The sequence below is a fragment of the Amphiura filiformis genome, chromosome 20, assembly GCF_039555335.1.
Source record: "Amphiura filiformis chromosome 20, Afil_fr2py, whole genome shotgun sequence".
Classification (NCBI taxonomy): Eukaryota; Metazoa; Echinodermata; class Ophiuroidea; order Amphilepidida; family Amphiuridae; genus Amphiura; species Amphiura filiformis.
In genome coordinates this window covers 13,631,829-13,652,515 of record NC_092647.1, presented here as the reverse complement: position 1 = coordinate 13,652,515, position 20,687 = coordinate 13,631,829, and the positions used below count along the sequence as shown (strand labels likewise).

Genomic DNA, 20,687 nt, shown 5'->3' with positions numbered 1-20,687 from the left:
TTCAAAATGTCAAAACTCGTTGACTGCCGATAAAACGCCCAATAAAGACCGCGCCGGCCAGTTAAAGTACATGCCCTATCACACCACTCCACACCATACATAAATTCTCCCAGTCACATTTCCCAAATATGAAATTAAAAAAGTCAAATTTTAATTTACTTCTTTTAAAGTTTGGCAGAGGCGGGGTTCGAACTCACGGCGCAACGCTTAGTACTCTATGAGCCTAGCGCCTTAGACCACTAGGCCACTTGTCTTCTTGTTATTCAGCTGAAACTTATTTAAAAATATAATCGCAACTTCAACATAGGCCTACCACGTGACAAGCAAAGGCAGAAAACGTATTATATTTTGGAATTTTATCTGCTTAAAACATTAAGGTGTATTATAATAGAGCTACCATTATTTATATTGTTGAATTCTCAAGCGCATAGAGACAATACGAGTGTCCTATGATACATACACAATACATAAAATCGATTTTGATCTTCGGCATTACTCGGTGACCTCCGATAAAACGCCCAATAACGCCGGTCAGTTAAAAAAATGCTTAAGTACATGCCCTATTGAGATAAGCAATCCTTTTGTGATATGTCCATTCATCCATATAATAATAGCAATCAGATTGTTGGATGGATGTTTTACACAGTGATTGGAGAAGAAGCTATGTAAATAATCAAAAGTACATGTCTACAAATTGACAAGGACAACTCCTTTTGTCAAAATTGTTTTCACCTATTGCTCAGTATGTTAATTAATCCGATTAATTACGTAATTTCGCCAGCGTATGATATATCAGTACTAATATGTAGGCCCAAGGAGGTTAGATATAGACCACTTGCCATGTGACGTCATTGCCCGGCAGTATGCGCGCGCATTATGGCATTTTCCATTGTTCTTTGCCCTGCAGTGTGCGTACGCATCGTAGTCTGCTAAGGGCACGTGCATTTTAAATCGCCCGCCACATTTCATATAGTACAGGAAAGCCATTGAACAGTGTAGCGGCTCGTTCGACCATATCGACAGATGAGTCCCTCGCCTTTGTTGATAAACAGTGATGTCAAGTGGTCTATAGAAAGAAGAGGAAATAGATTACGTATCGCATATTGGTCCTTTGTGCCTATAAGGCTGCGTTCACATAGAAGTATACTATTCGGGTATACGGTGCACGTTTTACAGGTGCACGCGTATATAGTTCAATCGAGCAAGGCAATTTCATAGTACCGGGTCACATAAGGCTACGATCGCATAGAAGTATACTATTCGGGTATACGATGCACGTTTTGCAGGTGCACGCGTATAGATTAAATCGAGCAAGGTAATTTCATAGTACCGGGTCACATAAGAGCTATTCGAAAAGGTCGTATACCTGCGTATAGTATAGTATAGTGGGAATCGCGCGTGTTCAATTTTAGTGCAGCGTATACCGTCCAAATTTTAAAAACCTAAACCATATGTGGGCAAATTCATTTTTTTAATAGATGCACTATCTAATTCTGCACATTATGACACCTCATTGAATGCAATGTGACCTCAAGAAGTAAAGTTACAAGCATTTGATAAGACGAAGAAAATGGGTAAACTGGCATACTCGCTATTCGCTATACGAAATACGCTCATTCGATCAGGCTGAGGTCACATAGTATACTCCTATATGAACTCAGCCTGATCGAATGAGCGTATTTCGTATAGCGAATACCGTATACTTCTATGTGAACTCAGCCTTAGAGTTTCCGCCAAGGGGAGGAAGAAAAAAAGGAAGGAGGGGGGGGGGAAGGAGAGAGAGGGAGAGGGAGACCGATGGAGTCACAGGGCTCTAAATTACATAGGCGTAGATCGGGGGGGATAAATGCCACAATATTTTGCCAGGGGATGGTCAATATAATCACCCCCCAATATTGTATTGGTTTGTGTCGAAATTAACCTCATATTTGGCTATTTTATAGCCACAGAATGCCATTTTTAGCGCTTTGCGCGAATTTATTCCACTTTTGTCCCATATTTCACCAGTTTAGTTTCAATAGGCCTATGCTAAAATTTTCGCGCGCATTTGTACCATAAGGTTCACTGTACTGGGTACTTTTAAAAAATCCTAACCTAACCTAAAACATAACTTTAACCCTTAGATTGGATCTCTACTAGAAGTAAAAATATAGATAGTGAACGAATTTAGTATTTCTATATCTATGTGAGAATGATACAATAGAGGCCCTGCATGAAGTTATTGATTGGCTCCAAACAAAGGTTTTCAACCGGTGTCCTTAGTTATGGCGGAGTGCAGTCCATTCAATCAAATGTTGTCATCAACCTATTTGATCGTAGTGCAGGATTATGTGTGTGAGACGAACTGTCACGGTAGATTGCAATCATGCTTTTGTTGAATGCATTTGAGTAGTCCGCCATATTTACGGGATGATACGTCGCATGCAAGGCCTCTATATGACATGATGAACATAGTCATTGATGCATCAGTTTTAAAATGTGACCCGTTACAGCAAAAGGTACCTTAAGTCGGGAGCTACATATGCCTTATTTTGCTAGTAACAAATGCATTCTAAACCAATCATTAATCCTATTGTTGTAGAGGATAATAAGCTTGTACCTGTCTATAGAACTGTTTGTTATACAGCTCTAGTCTTTATTTGATATGGCTAATCCCTGTTCAAGTGGCATGAGTGGTGGGTTACAAAAGCATTGTATTGTATTTGTATAGGTATGTATTAGCCACCCACTAACAATGAGAGGACATTCTGATCCTCGTTGACTTGGAGATGATTTGAAATGACCGCCACTTCAGATTGTCATTATTGTTTGATATTTTCTGCCAACATTGGGGAAAAAGAGACACTTGTAGCAGCCGACATAAGGTACCTTTCGCTGTAACGGGTCACAAATAGACTAGGCGGTTACCCATATTTGGCGGTTCTCGGCTGGGCGCGATTACCAGGCTGATGGTGACATGCCCATATGACAATTTTTACTAATTTGACCTCAGATGACCCCAGGGTGACATTGGATGACCCCAAAATGACCTAAACGTATAACTCTAAATGTTGACTGTAGGCATACCTACCAAGTTTCATGCCCATATATGAGCTTTTACTAATTTGACCTCAGATGACCCGTGGTGACCTTGGATGACCCCAAAATGACCTTCAAAAAATGCTGCTTTAAATGTTGACTGTACCTACCAAGTTTCATGCCCATACGACACTTTTTAGTAATTTGACCTTAGATGACCCCTGGGAGGGGACCCCGTGGTCGGATGACTTAACGAACATAGACATCTTCTTGCCAGGACAGAACTACACCCACCCACCGAGTTTGAGCCCCTGTAGGACCTAGTTTCATGCCCATATGACAGTTTTAGTCATTTGACCTCAAATGACCCCTGGGAGGGAGCCCGGGGTCGGACGACTTAACGAACATAAACATCTTCTTGCCAGGACAGAACTACACCCACCCACCGAGTTTGAGTCCCGTACGACCTAGTTTCATGCCCATATGACAGTTTGTAGTCATTTGAACTCAAATGACCCCTGGGAGGGGGCCCCGGGGGCGGATGACTTAACGAACATAAACATCTTCTTGCCAGGACAGAACGTCACCCACCCACCGAGTTTGAGTCCCGTACGACCTAGTTTCATGCCCCTATGACAGTTTTTAGTCATTTGACCTCAAATGACCCCTGGGGGGGGCCCGGGGTCGGATGACTTAACGAACATAAACTTCTTCTTGCCAGGACAGAGCTACACCCACCCACCGAGTTTGAGCCCCGTACGACCTACGACGGCCTCACATTAGCAGTCACAGACAAAACCTAAATCTACAGAATATATCCATTACTCGTCGATACTCGAAAGAGCTCAAAATAAATAACTTCGAAAATTTTCTTGATGTCCTTTAACATGTTTTCATAGTTAACCATCGTTAGCCATGGATATCTATCATGAGAACTGACCGGTGACTAAGTCCGATTTATTGGGACGTTTATCGGCAGTCGAGTAATGGGGTAATATGGAGCTATTTCTTTCTAATTTCGTCAATATGCCTACTCGTCGTCTATTCATCAGTATCCGTATAGCCTATATCAAACCTTCTAAATCTAATCCTAAAACATATGCTAACTCTAAATTAATAATTATTGCACACCTTTTATTCGAGATACCTTAATTACTGATTCACGCTGCGTTGTGATCATTTTGCTCGTGGTTCCGAACACAGTGAACCAGTTAACCTGGCAACGATCGACTTTGACATCCAACTAAATTGACAGAACAAAATGTCAAAAGAACGACCAGCGCCGGTACCTAAGTTATAAATACACCAAAAAAACTTCCCTATACAAGCTAGAGTGGTCATAACTTTGAGATCAATTAAAGAATTGTGACCCTATTTGAAAAATGGAATTCTTTAAAACTTACGTATAACATAAAATGTTGACCCTTTCAAGCATTTATATCTTGCAAAAAGAACACTGTGTAACTGTTTCTTGTAAATGTGACTATTCCTTATGGAATATCTGACATACAGCGTGATACTGGTAGTCTATAATGTTTTTCTTAATGATTAGCATCAAGATCATGTTTAAAGATATCAAAAGGAAGGACACTATTTTTCTCATTAACATATTCAAAAGTTCCAAATCGGTGTATTTCCGAAGGTACCGTATCATCCAAAAACTGTCGAATTAGTCGCGTAGTATATACCAGTCGAGATACCGATTGGGAACGCCTAATTTCAATATGTTAATGAGAAAAATATGAGCTTTCACTTGATACCAAAATCTGCATTTTGATGGGGATAAAGTAGGGGATGAGGTTGTCAATCAGGTCACCCACCTTTAATTAACAGCAAAAAATGTATACGAACGTATATTATCATATAAGAAATGTTAGTCTGATATTAAAAAGTTTGACATAGATGGCAGTTTATTTCGTAGATATGGATGTGAAACGTTTGTCTCCTGCTCAACTTTCTTGTATTTCATTCGGCGATTTTGAAACCAAATTTTAATTTGTCGCTCGGTGAGTCCCAGCGATTGGGCAATCTCGACTCTGCGGCGGCGTGTCAGGTAACGGTTGAAATGAAACTCCTTTTCTAACTCAAGCGTCTGGTGACGAGAGTACGTCTGACGTCCACGTTTTTGTTTCGTCGATGCTGTTTTACCTATATCAAGAAAAGGAAGAAAAGATAAAATTAATGATGAAGTAGTTAAAGGAGTATTTCGTGATCCTTTTAAGTTCTGTTAAAAATACAATTAAACACATTATTATATATTTTTGAAATTTACTTTTTTTTTGGACAAAAACACATTTGGCACCCCTTTTGAAAATCCACTTTTGAAAATTATTTTATTTTTAAAAGGGATGCCAATTGTCAATACAAATGTGTTTTTGTTAAAAAAGTAAATTTCAAAAACATCTAATAATTTGTTAATTTTGGATGTTAAATTTGAAACATGTTGTTAACGATTATTTTATGTTATAATGAGATTCCCAGAAACGGAAAGTTTACATTAGGTCCTTTACTATTTATGTTGCAATTTGATCTGAAAGCATAAGAAAGGGTCGTGTAGGTGATGGCGGATTGGATTGCATGTGGATATGGGTGGTGCACGCGCATGTGGGGTTGGGGTGTTAGTGCGTTTCTGGTTTTCTGCTACTGTTGACCATTTCTTATGTAGTGGATGTATTTATGTAATAATTACGATTATTTTGCAAGAAATGAAAAACATTTTAAGGCGATTGGATTGGATGATAGGAGCCATATTTTTTTCCAGTTTTAAAACTGAAAAAAGGACCCCTATAAGTTTTGTGAAAACATTATGATCCCTCATATTTTGGGATATAAATACCGAAATGTATTCATTTTAAAACAAATAACTATACTCTGCTATACAGTGTACGTCTTAATATTAAAACATTGATTTATAAAAAATGAGTCAAGGAAGCGAATTAAGGCCAAAAATGCAATTTTAGCCAATATTTTAATACCGCTTAGTCACAAGCCTTTTGATAATTTTATGGACCCCTAAGTTTTGTGAAAACACTTTAACCCCTCATATTTTGGGATCCTTTCCGAAAAAAAAATAACATCCGCTAAAGAATTGAAAAGTCATTGATACCAGCCATTTTGGATTTAAAAAAATTAAAGCCATAATGTAAGATCGTATTATATGAATGAAATAATGGTTAATCTGCAAACCTGACTTTTTGATATATAATTTGTAATATTAACAGATACGCTCACTGCTCGCTTCGCTCGCTATTCGAGGGGGGATAACCCAACCTTTGGTATCAGCCAAATTGGTTGTGTTTGTCATGTCAAAAGAGCAATTTTAGCATAATGTCATATTCGGACACTTTTAAAAACGTCCCCCACAGAACTAACTACACGTTAAACGACCATAAAATAACAAGTCGGTTTCTTTCACGTTATCTTATCATTTGTTTCGGTTTTTAATAATATTTGACCATTTAAAAATGGTCAAATATTATTATATCAGCATTTTGAGTAAAAATAACAAAAATTTTAAATTTGATGGAAATCGTACATTATGGCTTTAACTAAAAATTAATCGGTGATATGATATTTTTCTGCTTTTATCCATCTTTCACCAGAGTCACTTTATATATGTGTGCTCTTCATCAAGTGTCCAATTATGAAATGGACAAGAAACCATTAGCAAGTATATCAAATCAAAGGGGTGTCCAGTTTATGTTCATCAATGAAACTCTATCTGGGTAAGAGTGTTGCATGGCAGCGACGAACCTGAACTGACGGCTACCTGGCCTGTCAAACATCGTCGTTATGATCAGTGTATCTGTTTTTGTGTGTCTTGATCATGTTGATATTGAGCAAATTTAATGCTAATAACATTTTGGATGATTTCATCTCGGAAATATCAGATTAAGAAATAGGCCTATATAAGCATATTTTGTTAATCTTTATTTTTCTTATTTGTTACTTATTTCTTGTTATTTCGTGTCTATTAATTATTAATTATTTAAACAATTATTTATTTATTGATTATTTAATATTGATTGCTTTATTGTGTATTATTGTTTGTTACTTACTGTTTATTACCATCATTTATTATTATTTTTATTTGTTGCTTATCATTTATTTATTTATTTATTGATTGGCTGATTTATTGATTGACAAAACAAAGAACCGCACAAACTAAATATTCAACATTCGAATTCAGATCCATAAACAGGGAGGGTGGTGTGGGACGCACCCTCTCGCCTCGTCAAAAGGACACAATTTCAGCGTTAATAAAATCTACTTAAAAAAAGACCCAAATTAAAAAAACAGATTTTTAACAAAGGGACCACTTTTTCATGTTAAACCATTCAAACCAGTACTGTAAAAATACCATTTGAATGGGGTTATGGGGATGCAGGAAGCGAATTTTGCTTGGAAAAAGGTCCATATTTTGGGGGAAGCACCACAAACAAACAAAAAAAAAACCTGGCTGCAGACCTGTTTGAACACCATGATGCTTGTTTTGTTTTACTAAATTATTTTTCCCTATATTTTTAGGAAAAAAATAAAATTCTCGAATTATTATCATAATCCTAACAATCACTTTGAAACGAAATATCCATATAATATTCCATTAAAAACGGCGTACAAATTAGTCAGTGGTCCCGTGTTTCGCCGAGTGGTCCGAGTTCATCAAGTTAATCATGTTAATGCTTATTGTTATAGGTGTCAGGTTCGTAATTTGCGACACTTGTGTGTCTCAAAGGACCCATGGGTTGTCAAATAAATGAACATTATCTATTTCATCTCTCTCATTAGACGGAAGATCCACAATGGCTAAAATCAGGTCTAAGTGCATGATTTCGACACGCACTAACGTCGTATAGGCAAGGGTTGTATGACATATACATTAATAAAATGATACATAAGATGTTACGGTCTGATAAACATGGGTAAAAATTCTAGGAAATCTATGATTTTGTCAGGTTACATGAATAAAACATGTCGAAAGTAAAAATGACGACTTTAAAATTGCTTGGCAAACATAATAATTTAAAGTAGGTGCCCTTTCCTACTGACTCAGTGGCTCTGAAAAGTGTCCCCTACAAGTGGGCTATCTCTTATCCAATGAAAGATTGGTGGCTCTGAAAAGTGTCCTTCAAGTGAGTTATCTCTTATTCAATGAAAGATTGGTGGTTCTGAAAAGAGCACTTCCAATGAGCAATGTCTTAAAAATGAAAGATTGGTGGCTCTGTAAAGAGTCCTTCCATGCAGTAGACCATCTCTTATCAAATGAAAGATTGGTGAGAGCCCTTCCAGTGGACTACCTCATATAGAAAAAAGATTGGTGGCTCTGAAAAGAGCCTTTCGAGTGGGCTATCTCTTATCCTACGAAAGATCGGTTGCCCTGTAACGAGCCCTTCCAGTGGAAATTCTCTTATCCAATGAAAGATTTGTGGCCCTGAAAGAGCCCTTTCATGTGGGCTATCTCTTATTCAATAAAAGATTGGTGGCTCTGAAAAGAGTCTTTCCAGTGGACTGTCTCTTATCTAATGAAAGATTGGTGGCAATGAAAGGAGTTCTTTAAGTGGACTATCTTTTATCCAATGAAAGATTGGTGGCTCTGAAAAGAGTCCTTCCAGTGGACTGTCTCTTATCTAATGAAAGATTGGTGGCAATAAAAGGAGTCCTTTAAGTGGACTATCTTTTATCCAATGAAAGATTGGGGGCTCTGAAAAGAGTCCTTCCAGTGGCATATCTCTTATCTAATGAAAGATTGGTGGCTCTGAAAAGAGCCCGTCCAGTGGGCTATCACTTATCTAATGAAATAATGGTGGCAATGAAAAGAGCCCTTCGAGTATACTTCTTATCTAATGAAAGACTGGTAGCTCTAAAAAGCCCTTCCAGCATTTTGTCCAGTGGATTAACCAATGAAAGATTGGTGGCTCTGAAAAGAGCCCTTCAAGTGGACTATCTCTTATCCAATGAAAGATTGGTGGCTCTGAAAAGAACCCTTCAATTTATCATGTCTCTTATCCAATCAAAGATTGGTGGCTCTGAAAAGAGCGCTTCAAATGGGATATCTCTTATATAATGAAAGATTGGTGGCTCTGAAAAGTGTCCTTCAAGTGGACTATCTCTTATTCAATGAAAGATTGGTGGTTCTGGAAAAGAGCTCCTTCAAATGGGCTATCTCTTATCTAATGAAAGATTGGTGGCTCTGAAAAGAGCCCTTCCAGTGAGCTATGTCTTATCCAATGAAAGATTGGTGGCTCTGAAAAGAGCCCTTCCAGTGGACTATCTCTTATCTAATGAAAGATTGGTGGCCCGGAAACGAGCCCATCAAGTGGGCTATCTCTTATCTAATGAAATATTTGTGGCTTTGAAAAAAGCCCTTCCAGTAGACTATCTTTTATCCAATGAAATATTGGTGGCTCTGAAAAGAGTCTTTCTAGTGGACTATCTCTTATCTAATGAAAGAATGGTAGCAATGCAAAGAGCCCTTCGAGTGGGCTAATTTCTTATTTAATGAAAGATTGCTACTGTATAGCTACAAAAAAAAGCCATGTCAGCATCTCTTATTTAAAGAAAGATTGGTGGCTCTGAAAAGAGCCCTTCAAATGGGCTCTCTTATCTAATGAAAGATTGGTGGCCCTGAAAAGAGCCCTTCAAGTTCTCCTTTCTCTTATCAAATGAAAGATTGGTGGCTCTGAAAAGAGGCTTCAAATGGGATATCTCTTATCTAATGACAGATTGGTGGTTCTGAAAAGAACCCTTAAGTATATGCTGTATCTTATTTAATGAAAGATTTAAATAGAAATACGATTAATTTTATAAGATGCATGTACAGTCCTCATAATTCAAGTATGTCGGTATTTGAACCTCTCAAGCTGATTAAATGTATTATTTAGCATGTTTTAAAAGTGCTGACTGGTTTAGGTGGGGTTACGATTTATGATAATTTCATCACCAAAACGGGATCAATAAACAAAGCTCAAGTTTAATATAGGTGCAGTAGAACATATACAATACTTAAAGTTCTTTGGCTTTAAAAAAATGGTTTTGGGGTTTAAAAAGTCTTACATAAAGTAAAAAATGTACCATAGAGACAAGGCATAACATTTGATAACGATGTTGCCACAATACATTTATATATCTATCCATCTCATTTACACTAGGGTTCCATTGAACGAAGCAAAGCATGAACAGGGTCAGAACAATACGTGACTCCACGTTGCTGTAATTTGTGAAATAGCATTGAACTTCTTGCATTGAAGCAAAGAAAGAGTGAGAGCTCGAGAGAGTAGGAAATAAAACTTCCCTTTAAAAAGGAAAGCCGGGCTCGGTTGAGAATTTTAATGTTTTCTGTATAAACATTGTCTGTCAAATTATTTTTGCTTGCTGGGTTAGGAACTTAGGTGATCAAAATGTGCCAAGGTTTCAAAATCAAAAATAAAATCAAAATGTGTTATGATCTTTCAGACTTATAGGCCTACAGTACTTTTAAATTAATGCTTCTCTGTGTAAAACCAATTCACGCAGTAAGAAATGTTTCCTATACCAGAGCAGAAATAATTTATATTGATGTCCCATTTAATGAATTGAGATTTTTTTCATCAACAAGTATTTGTTTGTTTGTTTGTTTGTTTGTGATGATTAATAATATAGATGTGCTCAAACAGGACACTGGCCTGGAAGCATTAATTGACCTGGGAAATCAGTGCGATGCAGGGCAGGATATGGACAGTTGTCGTGGTTCGGGAGGGATATTTGTTTGTTTGTCTTTTACCACGAAATACCACAAGCAAAACCACCGGGCATGGGTGCATCCCACGTGATGTGATGACGCAATCACTCTAAGTCATATACGCACGGAGTCGCTGTCCGGGTCAGCGAATCCTGGGGGTACTAAGTGACTTCTTTGTTCATCTTCTCTCCTTTTTCTTATCTACTTTAACTTCCGAGAGCAAAAGAGCACGGTCGGTGTTAGGGTTAATAATAATTATAGATGACTGAAACCATTAATTGACCTGGGAAATCAGTGCGATGCAGGATATGGAGAATTGTCGTGGTTTTGGGGAAATCACCCACACACACCCCATCATTAACGTAAACAAAATACGAAAACGTATACCTCTTCATGCCCACCCTACACACGCCTTCACACATAAACTAAATGCTATTAGTCAAAATGCAAAATCTGCATTTTTATATGATCATTAGGCCTACTTTGTGGTGAAGTGTACAAAACATTTCTAATTGAAATCATTTTAATGTGCTTAAAGGAGTATTTCGTAATCCTAGTATCCTCTTTTTATGACATTTTCTGTAAATATCTTATCTTATATCTTAAAAAGCTTATTTCCAACATTTCAGTTCTTTCCGATTTTGCGTTTGGGAGTACTGCTTGATTGTGTGTATTACACTGCTCCCCATGCATAGGCCACTGTCATGACTGTTGTAATTACGTTCTGGTAAACCAGAACGTAATTCAAATTTGACGATAATTTTGCTGAACGAATTAACCTACAACACTTTTTTTGTACATAAACATTATGTAGCCAGAGGTTTCCAATGGTTATACAAATCTCGACTTTTTTGAGAAAAGTGGGGGATGAGGCTGTGGATCACGGAATGCCCTTTTAATTTGAAGCATTGACTGGTTAACATGTACCTTTAATTATACACTGCATATTACGGCCGCCTGAACCATGTGCACAGGTACACCTAACTGGTACACCCAGAGTACCTACACGGTACTAATGCTGCTACTGTATAGGACTCACCAGCAGTGGTAGGCCCCTACTGCACTGATACCACACTGGTACTCCCCTGGTACTAAACAGTACCAGCCAAGTACCTTGGCCACGGTTAAGGTCTACCTGTGCAGCATGCAGGCGACCCAAATTCGATACACTATAGTAGTGTTTAAATAGGCGAGATGACCGCACTATACACTAATAAAAGATAATTAAAAAAGACAATTAAAAAAGACCCCTAAATTGCTCATTCCGCGCATTTCTGGTTTTATTAAGGTGGTTTTCACCCAAAAAGACCCTTGATTTTTACCATGTTTACTGTTCGCAACTACAAAAGACCCCTTTTACCGGTACGACGTTGATTTCCAGAGACCCACCACCTCAAAATCCCGGGGGAGCATACCCATACCACTTTGTATAAGAAAAAGGTTCCACATGCAGATTGAACAAAATATAGGTTCCATAACTTATAGGCTTAAGTTCCCCCTTAAATACTTTTTGTAAATAAATCGAAAAATATTTGACGAAATGCAAAGTTGCAAACGTGTAAATATTATGTGTAGAGTAGGCCTAATTTTGTTTTACACATACAGTAACATATGGACCAAATTATAGCGTCACCACGCCATTGCGTTCAGTCACCATGGTCACAATGGTTCACCGTTTTAAACAGTGTTAAAAGTTGCATCTGAATTTATAGGAGTCAAACAATACGTGTCTGTTAAAGAAAACCTGACTGCTATGTGCAACTTTTAAAACGGCTCCTTTTCTAACACAATTAACCATTGTGACTGAACGCAATGATGTCATGATGTGTGACGCTATTATAAATTGGTCCACATGGGTAAAACAAATAAGGAATATAATACATAACTTTTTACATTAATACATTTCGTATATTTTAGACTTATTTTAAAAAGTATTAGGGGAAACTTATAAGTTGTGGACCCTATTATATTACCTATTTACATGACTTATGATATCTTACTTGGACTAGGGCATACTTTCATCCACGGGTATACAACTCGGGACCCATTGGTCAGGCAGGTCGTTGAGGTTACTTCGCCATCGCAGTCTTTGACTTTCAAATTGTGAATATCACCATCTGCCATTTCTTCTTCATCTTCTTGATGATCTTTGAGACTAGCCTGGTAACTTTTAGTATCATGAATATGAGGAGAATCGATCGAAACAGGAGTCGTTGAAGAGATATCTCCTTGACTATGCTGAAGCGGTACAACATGACTTATTGCACAAATTTGGGTAAAACGAGAGCTTGTGGTAGTGTCCAGATCTAGATATTCCGCGGGAGATCCAATGCGACAATTTTGTTGTCTGTTTACATTGTCTGAATCATTATCATGTAATTTTGTATCGTCTGCAACTGGTAGTAAGCCGCAAGTTGAATAGTTGCTTTGGTTCCCGTAAATATAGTCTGATGATGATTCTCGTGTAGCATAATCCAATTCTTCTTCTTTAACAAGACTCAAATCTTGAACCTTATCATTTTTGCTAACCACTGCCGAATTTGGCCCATGACCATGGTCGGCATTATGGACATGTTGGAAGGCTAAATCCAGAAAATTCATTGTTGTAGGTATATCGCCCTAATGATGTGTAGGTGTCCTGATTTATAATTGATATCGTCTAACGAACATCTAATATAAGTTGCAGTGTCGTCTCATCAGTGGTGGTGCTGGTGGTATATCGTTACTTAAATGCATCCAGTAAAAGAGCAACTATATTTTGTAAACAAACTGTCGCGATCTGATCTCGTCTTGTCTTTCATGTCTCTGATCAATTTAGTCAAGTAGATGGTTAGCAACTATTTTAAACTGTTGCGATTTGGTAGTTCACAGCATCTTGCGAATGGTAGTAAGCTTTGGCAAAAATTGCATGGATCATTTCATAGCGAGTGTGTAGATAGACGAATTCAGATATTACCGATATGCTTTTGTATGTCCTGTGGTTCTTGAGTTATGTTGTAAAGAGGGCTGAAACAACAACACTTTTGTAAAACGTACATAACTCATTAACAACAATAAAACAAGCAAGTTTTCAAAGTGTAAGATTTGTGGAATAAACTTGTGCAAAACATGAAAGTGCTATTTTTCAATAATATATTGATTTAGATAATGAAAATCGATATTTTGTCTGCTTCGACCAACAATACCGCGTCTACCCTTAAGTGTAAATTTGGGCATGACTATCATTTTTTTTTTTTGCTTTAAGTAATAGTTTCAGGTGAGTTAACAAAGAATTTGACGGGTGCCATGCCCAGTGGGTATCCGTGGGCATTTGGAGATATGCCTATATCTCGGGTCAAAATTAAAAATGTTCTGTCGCTATGTGTTACCTGTAGGTAAATAAATGTCATATATACTAAGTAGTGCAAACTATTCTTTTTTGATTGTTATAACAAGACAAACAATTTGAGACCATATTAAAATTCAAAATCGGAGGAAATTTTCTGTCTTGACCTGTGTAGAGCCGATGTTGACCTTTGACCGTTTCGCCAATAACTCCAGACTGATAAGTCGTAGATTTTGACCCCTGTGTAAACTTTGACCTTGGATATCTCGGAATGAGGGTGCCAACTAGCACCAATAAGATTCCTATCACCCATGATATTAGAATTATGGTTAGGTTTTAGGTTTAGGTTAGGATCAGGCTGGGATCAGATTAGGTTTAGGATTAGGATTGAGAAATTTAAGTTAGCGTGAGAAATTAGGCCTGGATTACAGTAGGAAGTGATGACGACTGAGCCTATTTTAAAATTACGCCTGTTGCCAATATCGATACTGCAAGTGCAAAAAGTGACCGCTTTAATTTCTGAATTATTCCGCCAACAAATAAGTAAAACCGATTTTAAAACACACACAAACCAAAAGAAAATCTTTAGACATCTGATAAATGTCACCTTCCTAAAGATAAAAAGACGCATCCTATTACATTCTCAACAGTGACGTATAGCCAGGACTTTTCATAGGGGTGGGGAAAGGGGGGAGCAAGAGGGAAGGCCCGGGGGGGAGGGCGAGGCGAATTTCGAAATGGGCTAAAAGTACAAAAAGTAATAAAATCTTAAATATCAGGTCGGCCAGTATCCGGGGGGGTGCAGGGTGCAAGACTTATGACGGGTATGGGGATGGGCTGTCCCTTTCCTTGGTTACGCCGTGATCAACAGGCCTAGAAAAACGGTAATAAAGGACATTTTACCGTATGCAATAAAGTGATGAGTTGAGGCGACAGTTCATCTACCAGGCTGCGAGTAATTGGAGAAAGATGAATGACTGACAAGTGGATAATCATAACCTAGCACCATAATGATATCGCTTTTGTTTCAACACGGACTTTACCGTTTACTATACTGTCCATATCCATAGTCGAATGTCAGTTTTCCTGCGCCGCTCTCGAACTCTTGCTCCAAGGATGAGAGTACACGGTGCCCTGGAATATTGCATTATGGGATATCCAATATATGGAATTAAATATCGGCTGCTCAGTCCCAGAAGTGGGCAAGTGCAATAGCTGATGTGTAGCTGCCATGTGAGTACAATATACTGTGTGTAAATTGGCAAATGTTCACAGGGCAGCTATTGCACTTACCCACTTTTGGCACTGAGCAGTCGCTCACAATATTATGGTGACTATTATTAATCATTCATGTTCCCGCCATTATTAGTCTTCATTTTGTGTATATAATATTGCACGTGTCTCATTTATATCATTTCCAATCTGTAGATGACTCGCATTGACCTACTTACTCTTTGAGGGGCAGACCGTACACAAAACAAAAATCTCATTAAGGGCACTGATACATAATTTAGGCTACCGACAAGTGACCCATTTCGGAATGCAATCATACATTATGAAAAGAAAATAATTTCCGCGGCTATGGGACTCGAACCAGCGATCCGTTCTTTATGAATCCAGGTCTTTACCGTTAGTGGCAGTATCTCATAATGATGTGTTTGGGCTAACGTAACAAATAACACATTTTGTGAAAGATGGAATGGCCGTTTTACGTTTAAATAGCACGAACGTTTGATTAATAGTTAATTGTAAAAACAGCTTTGAACCAAAAAAGGGTGAGAGGGCCATATTTACGAATTCAGGCTAAATTCAAAATTGATATATAATACGTTTGTTTTGTGCTCGATCACAAAGATTAATTTTGTCATTGATTGAAATTGTGTCTGTCAATCATAACAATACAATTTTTGGCCCTCAGATTACCTATATGTGGGTCTTAAACGCAGCTTAAACGCAATAACCGTTCAACTTCAAACTTGTTTTGGTGATTGGATATGGTGGCCTGATGTGCTGTATAGTTTTGTGTCATGTTATTTGCATATTTATGAATATTAATGAGCTTATTTGTATATTTTGCCTACATTTTGCCTAAATTCCATTAATCCACTCTGCAGCTTAAACACAATAACCGATCAACTTGGTTTGGTGATTGGATATGGTAGCCTGATAAGCTGTACAGTTTTGTGTCATGTTAGCAGTGGAGTGTCTTTCACTTTACCTCGTTATTACTGCTTAAAATGAAAAAAAAATCCTATTAAACTATGTTGTTGAATATTTATATTAATGTTGCGCCTATACATGTACAAGAACGAAGCTTATTGACGACACTTTGGCAATATCTACCCGGCAATATCTATGCCTGCAATGCCGTGTAAGTCGAGTCTAAAAGATGATTTGCGTATACCGTAATGGTCGTAAGCTCTTGTTATGGGCTTTATCAAACATACTATACATGATACTACCAAAGTTAATATGTTTTATTTGAGAAAGCAAATGACCATAATCTTTCTTAACTTATTTCTATGTGGTCAAGACACGATTCTATATATCTGCCTAAATAGTGTACTTTAGCTCGTAAAAACACCGGAATGGAATCATTGTGTGTTGTTAAACCGGTGTACAAATCGTCCCAATTGGTACTGTCGCCTCTCCCATTACAATTACAAGGTATCATTAGTTCACCTAATAGCAGAACTAAACCTGTTTTATTGAGAGACTTTAAAGTGTAATGGTGTTCTTATGGCATATTTCATGGTTTTAAGGGAGTATATTTAGAGGTTGTGTTCATTTACAAGGATAGTGATGCGTTTGTTGTTGTAGCAAGAAGATGTTTCTTAGTTTTGGATCCAGTATAATGCATATTTGCTGCGCTGACGTGGAATATATATCTATAATGCTTGATATGGGATTAACTTATCTTTGCGTTGAACGAAAGTGGTGACATTTGGCCAGTTTTGGATATATACTACAATATACTATGGATGTAATGGATAATACTGCATGTGATATGTTGTTTTACCGTTCAAAGTGCCTGTGATTTGCTCATCCGGTCAACGTGCATGCATGTGATTTGCTGTTTTACCGTGCAAAGTGCATGTGATATGTTGTTAATCGTGCAAAGTGCACGCGATATGCTGTTTTACCGTGTAAAGTGTATGTGATTTGCTGTTTTACCTTTCAAAGTGCATGTGATATGCTGTTTTACCGTGTAAAGTGCATGTGATTTGCTGCTTTACCGTTCAAAGTGCATGTGATTTGCTGTTTTACCGTGCAAAGTGCATGTGATTTGCTGTTTTACCGTGCAAAGTGCATGTGATATGTTGTTAATCGTGCAAAGTGCACGCGATATGCTGTTTTACCGTGTAAAGTGCATGTGATTTGCTGCTTTACCGTTCAAAGTGCATGTGATTTGCTGTTTTACCTTTCAAAGTGCATGTGATATGCTGTTTTACCGTGTAAAGTGCACGCGATATGCTGTTTTACCGTGCAAAGTGCATGTGATTTGCTGCTTTACCGTTCAAAGTGCATGTGATTTGCTGTTTTACCGTTCAAAGTGCATGTGATTTGCTGTTTTACCGTACAAAGTGCATGTGATTTGCTGTTTTACCGTACACTCTCAGAACGTTGGTTAAAATTTTAACCAACTTGGTTAAAATTTTAACCAACCATGTATTTACAGGTGAACAGCCCAACAGTTGGTTATATTGTTAACCAACTTGGGTTGGTTAACAATATAACCACAGGTTGGTTAAAAACATTGACCAACTACTGGTTAACATTACGGTAACCAACCAGTTGGGCAAAGCATGTTGGGCAAAATATAACCAACTAGAGCCACATCGCGGTGATAGTCTACTGATAGACTAATTAATTAATAGCAAATTAAGTAGGGGGGAGGTGGACCCCAGTTGACCTTTGACACGACCCCTGCAAAATGTTCCAAAATGTTTCCTGGTCATGAGTTAAAGATGTAAGTTAAGAATTACAACATAAATATGTTATTCATGTAGCGAGATTAAAGTATTAACCTATAAATACCATGAATGTAAGTTTGATATAACACATATGGCATGGGGAGATTAATATAAAAGTTTACCTTGATTACAGGATGGAATGGAAGACGATATTTGAGGTGCAATGATTGTTGTTTACGCTTGCCATTTGAGTGAGCTGCTGGTGATCGATGCAAACAGCAAGTGCATGTTTTGTGCGCACTCTGCTAAATGCCACATACAGTTGTCCATGTGTAAATACTGGATTTGGGAGGTAAATGCCAACTTTATCCAAGGTTTGGCCCTGGGCTTTGTTGATGGTCATGCTGAAGCAGGGACGAATGGGGAACTGTTTACGGATCATGGTGAAAGGGAAGTCCGAGTCACGTAGGTGGAATGGAATTCTGGGAAGAAAGACAGTGGTGCCTGTGCTAGTTCCAGTGAGAATTTCTGCTTCAATCATATGGTTTCCAAGTGACTTGATGAGGAGTCTAGTGCCATTACGTAAGCCTTCTGATGGTCCAGCTTGGAGGTTGCGTAATAGCATAACAACCATGTTGAGTTTGAGTATTAGCTGGTGTGGAGGCATTCCAGAAGGAGTTAAGGAATTCAAGTATTCTAGTGGAATTGCAAGATTGCCATTGTCTTCCTGTACTTTGTCAGCACTTAAGTATGTGTGAGGTGTTCCTGGAAAGGATTGGACGCAGGAAGTATTGATTTTGTCCATATGTTCATTTAGTGGAGTGAGAATGGAGCGGTGTGCCATAAAATATGGATCTTGGTAGCCATCCTGAAGATTAGGAAAGATCTTGTTAATTAGTGATGCGAGGTTTGGTTCAATGAATTCAGCCGGTATTTCCATGATCTGTGGATTGGTGGGATCGACTGTGTCATGTTGCCCATTTCCTATTTGAAGGAGGAAATTGGAGAATTCCACTTCATCTGAGTTTACACGCATGTTGATTGTTAATGGTAGTTGAGTGCAATGTGCCCACAATGGGCTCCGTTTGATGGAGCTATCCATAATGGCTGCCTCACTTCCATGGCGAACAACTGGTAGGATTTGACGTGTGTCTCCTCCAAAAAGTGCAATACATCCACCAAAGGGTTGTTCACTGTTGCGCAAGTCTTGCATAGTACGATCAACGCATTCCACAGCATGGCGATGAGTAGCCATTATTTCATCCCAAACGATGACTTTAGTCCTGCGAATTAGAGCTGCGAGGTGACTTTGTGCTGGAATACGACACATAGACGTGTCAGTAATTGGGATCGGGATTTTGAACCGACTGTGCGCTGTTCGACCCCCCTCCAAGTTTTCAGCTGCTAATCCTGTTGGCGCCACGGCTAATGCGATTTGGCCCTGTGCTCTGACAGCGGCTAAGATTGTAGCCAGCAAGAAGGTTTTTCCATATCCACCGGGTGCATTAATCATGACTATCTTCTGCTCTGATGTTCCTGCAACAGCAGACATGACTGTTTGGAAAATACTTTGTTGTTGCTCGTTGAGTTGTGGAAAATGTTGGGTTACAAAATCTCCTTGCACAGTTGTATTGTATAATTCTTGTTGAATTATTGGCAGCTGAAGTTGGGCACGCTGAGTGTAGTCCGGGAGGGGAATGTCGGGGAAGTCTTGCAGGGAACTGTTCATGCCTTTTAACAATGTATCCAGTGACAATAGTACCTGATTTGTAATTTGTGAAGGAGTAAGATGAGGGCGTGCGAGGTCATCACTCATGTGCTCGTTGAAAGTATTCCACAAATGTGCAGGATTGGCTGGTGCACAGTATACCAGAATTATTGCAAATAAGCGGCGAATTTTGCATGGCATATCTTGGAGGACGCTTTCATTCAGACATCGTTCCCATTCAGCATCATCATCAAGGAGACCCATTGCAATGGCAGTTTGTTTATACGAAGGGTATGTAGTACCATGTACTGTCTTGAGGTCATTGTAGCACGTAGCTCCTGGTATGTGATGTAAAAGCATTCGTAAGTAGTGGCGCTCTCCCTGTGCAGGATTAGTTGAGTAGACTCTAGCAATGCAGTAGTTGGATGTTTTGCGAGGAGCCACCTTTTATTTGCCGCATCCCAACGATAGTGTACAGGGAATTGATCGTATGTATGTTGTCTTGCTTCTGGATGATCTTCATTGAACTTCATCCAGGCTGTAAGGGTGGTGTTTGTATTCCTATCCAGGGCAATGTCTTCTTCGCCTTCTTTGAAGATGACTGTTTGCTGGTTTTCTTCATGCACTGCCAGACGTACAATTGGTGGGTGTCTGCCATGTGTGGGGAACTCAAACATAGACCATGTTGCAGTTGATGCTGTAATCCACCTGTATTGATACAATAGAGAAGGATAAGAGGAATAATTGAAAGGTGTTTGGTACTGCATTATGCATTGTTGTGTGGTTTAGCAATGATGAGCAGAAGTGATAAATTATTGATTGGAAGCAGGCGCTAATATGAAGAAGGAAGAGGTAATGAAACAACGTACCGTGATGAAACGTAGTTGGTGATTTCATCTGTATTCTGTTGTTCTGTCTCTTCAATGCCCACAGATGCCATGTCAGCACCCTTAGTGATGTATTTGTAGAGATACTTCACGTTTTTAACACTACCACAGACCTCAG

At 38.5% G+C, this 20,687-nt stretch overlaps 2 protein-coding genes across 2 annotated transcripts; both read right to left on the bottom strand.

The window, feature by feature from the left end:
• Positions 1 to 4,804: 4,804 nt before the first annotated feature.
• On the bottom strand, positions 4,805 to 13,402 carry LOC140142643 (uncharacterized). The gene is made up of 2 exons (XM_072164645.1): positions 12,736 to 13,402; positions 4,805 to 5,166 (listed from the first exon to the last, which is right to left on the bottom strand). The coding sequence occupies exons 1-2, from the start codon at positions 13,334 to 13,336 to the stop codon at positions 4,892 to 4,894; spliced, it is 876 nt and encodes a 291-aa protein (XP_072020746.1). The 5' UTR covers positions 13,337 to 13,402; the 3' UTR covers positions 4,805 to 4,891.
• A 4,759-nt stretch (positions 13,403 to 18,161) lies between these two features.
• Positions 18,162 to 19,790, bottom strand: LOC140142125 (ATP-dependent DNA helicase pif1-like). Its single transcript, XM_072164091.1, has one exon. The coding sequence runs from the start codon at positions 19,788 to 19,790 to the stop codon at positions 18,162 to 18,164; it is 1,629 nt and encodes a 542-aa protein (XP_072020192.1).
• Positions 19,791 to 20,687: the final 897 nt, after the last annotated feature.

Bases quoted from the DNA above. Each gene is read 5' to 3' on its own strand.
- LOC140142643 (XM_072164645.1), bottom strand. From the start codon at position 13,336: ATGAATTTTCTGGATTTAGCCTTCCAACATGTCCATAATGCCGACCAT. The intron at 5,167-12,735 runs GTAAGATATCAT...TTCTTGATATAG, and splicing joins GAAAGTATGCCCTAGTCCAA to GTAAAACAGCATCGACGAAA.
- LOC140142125 (XM_072164091.1), bottom strand. From the start codon at position 19,790: ATGAGTGATGACCTCGCACGCCCTCATCTTACTCCTTCACAAATTACA.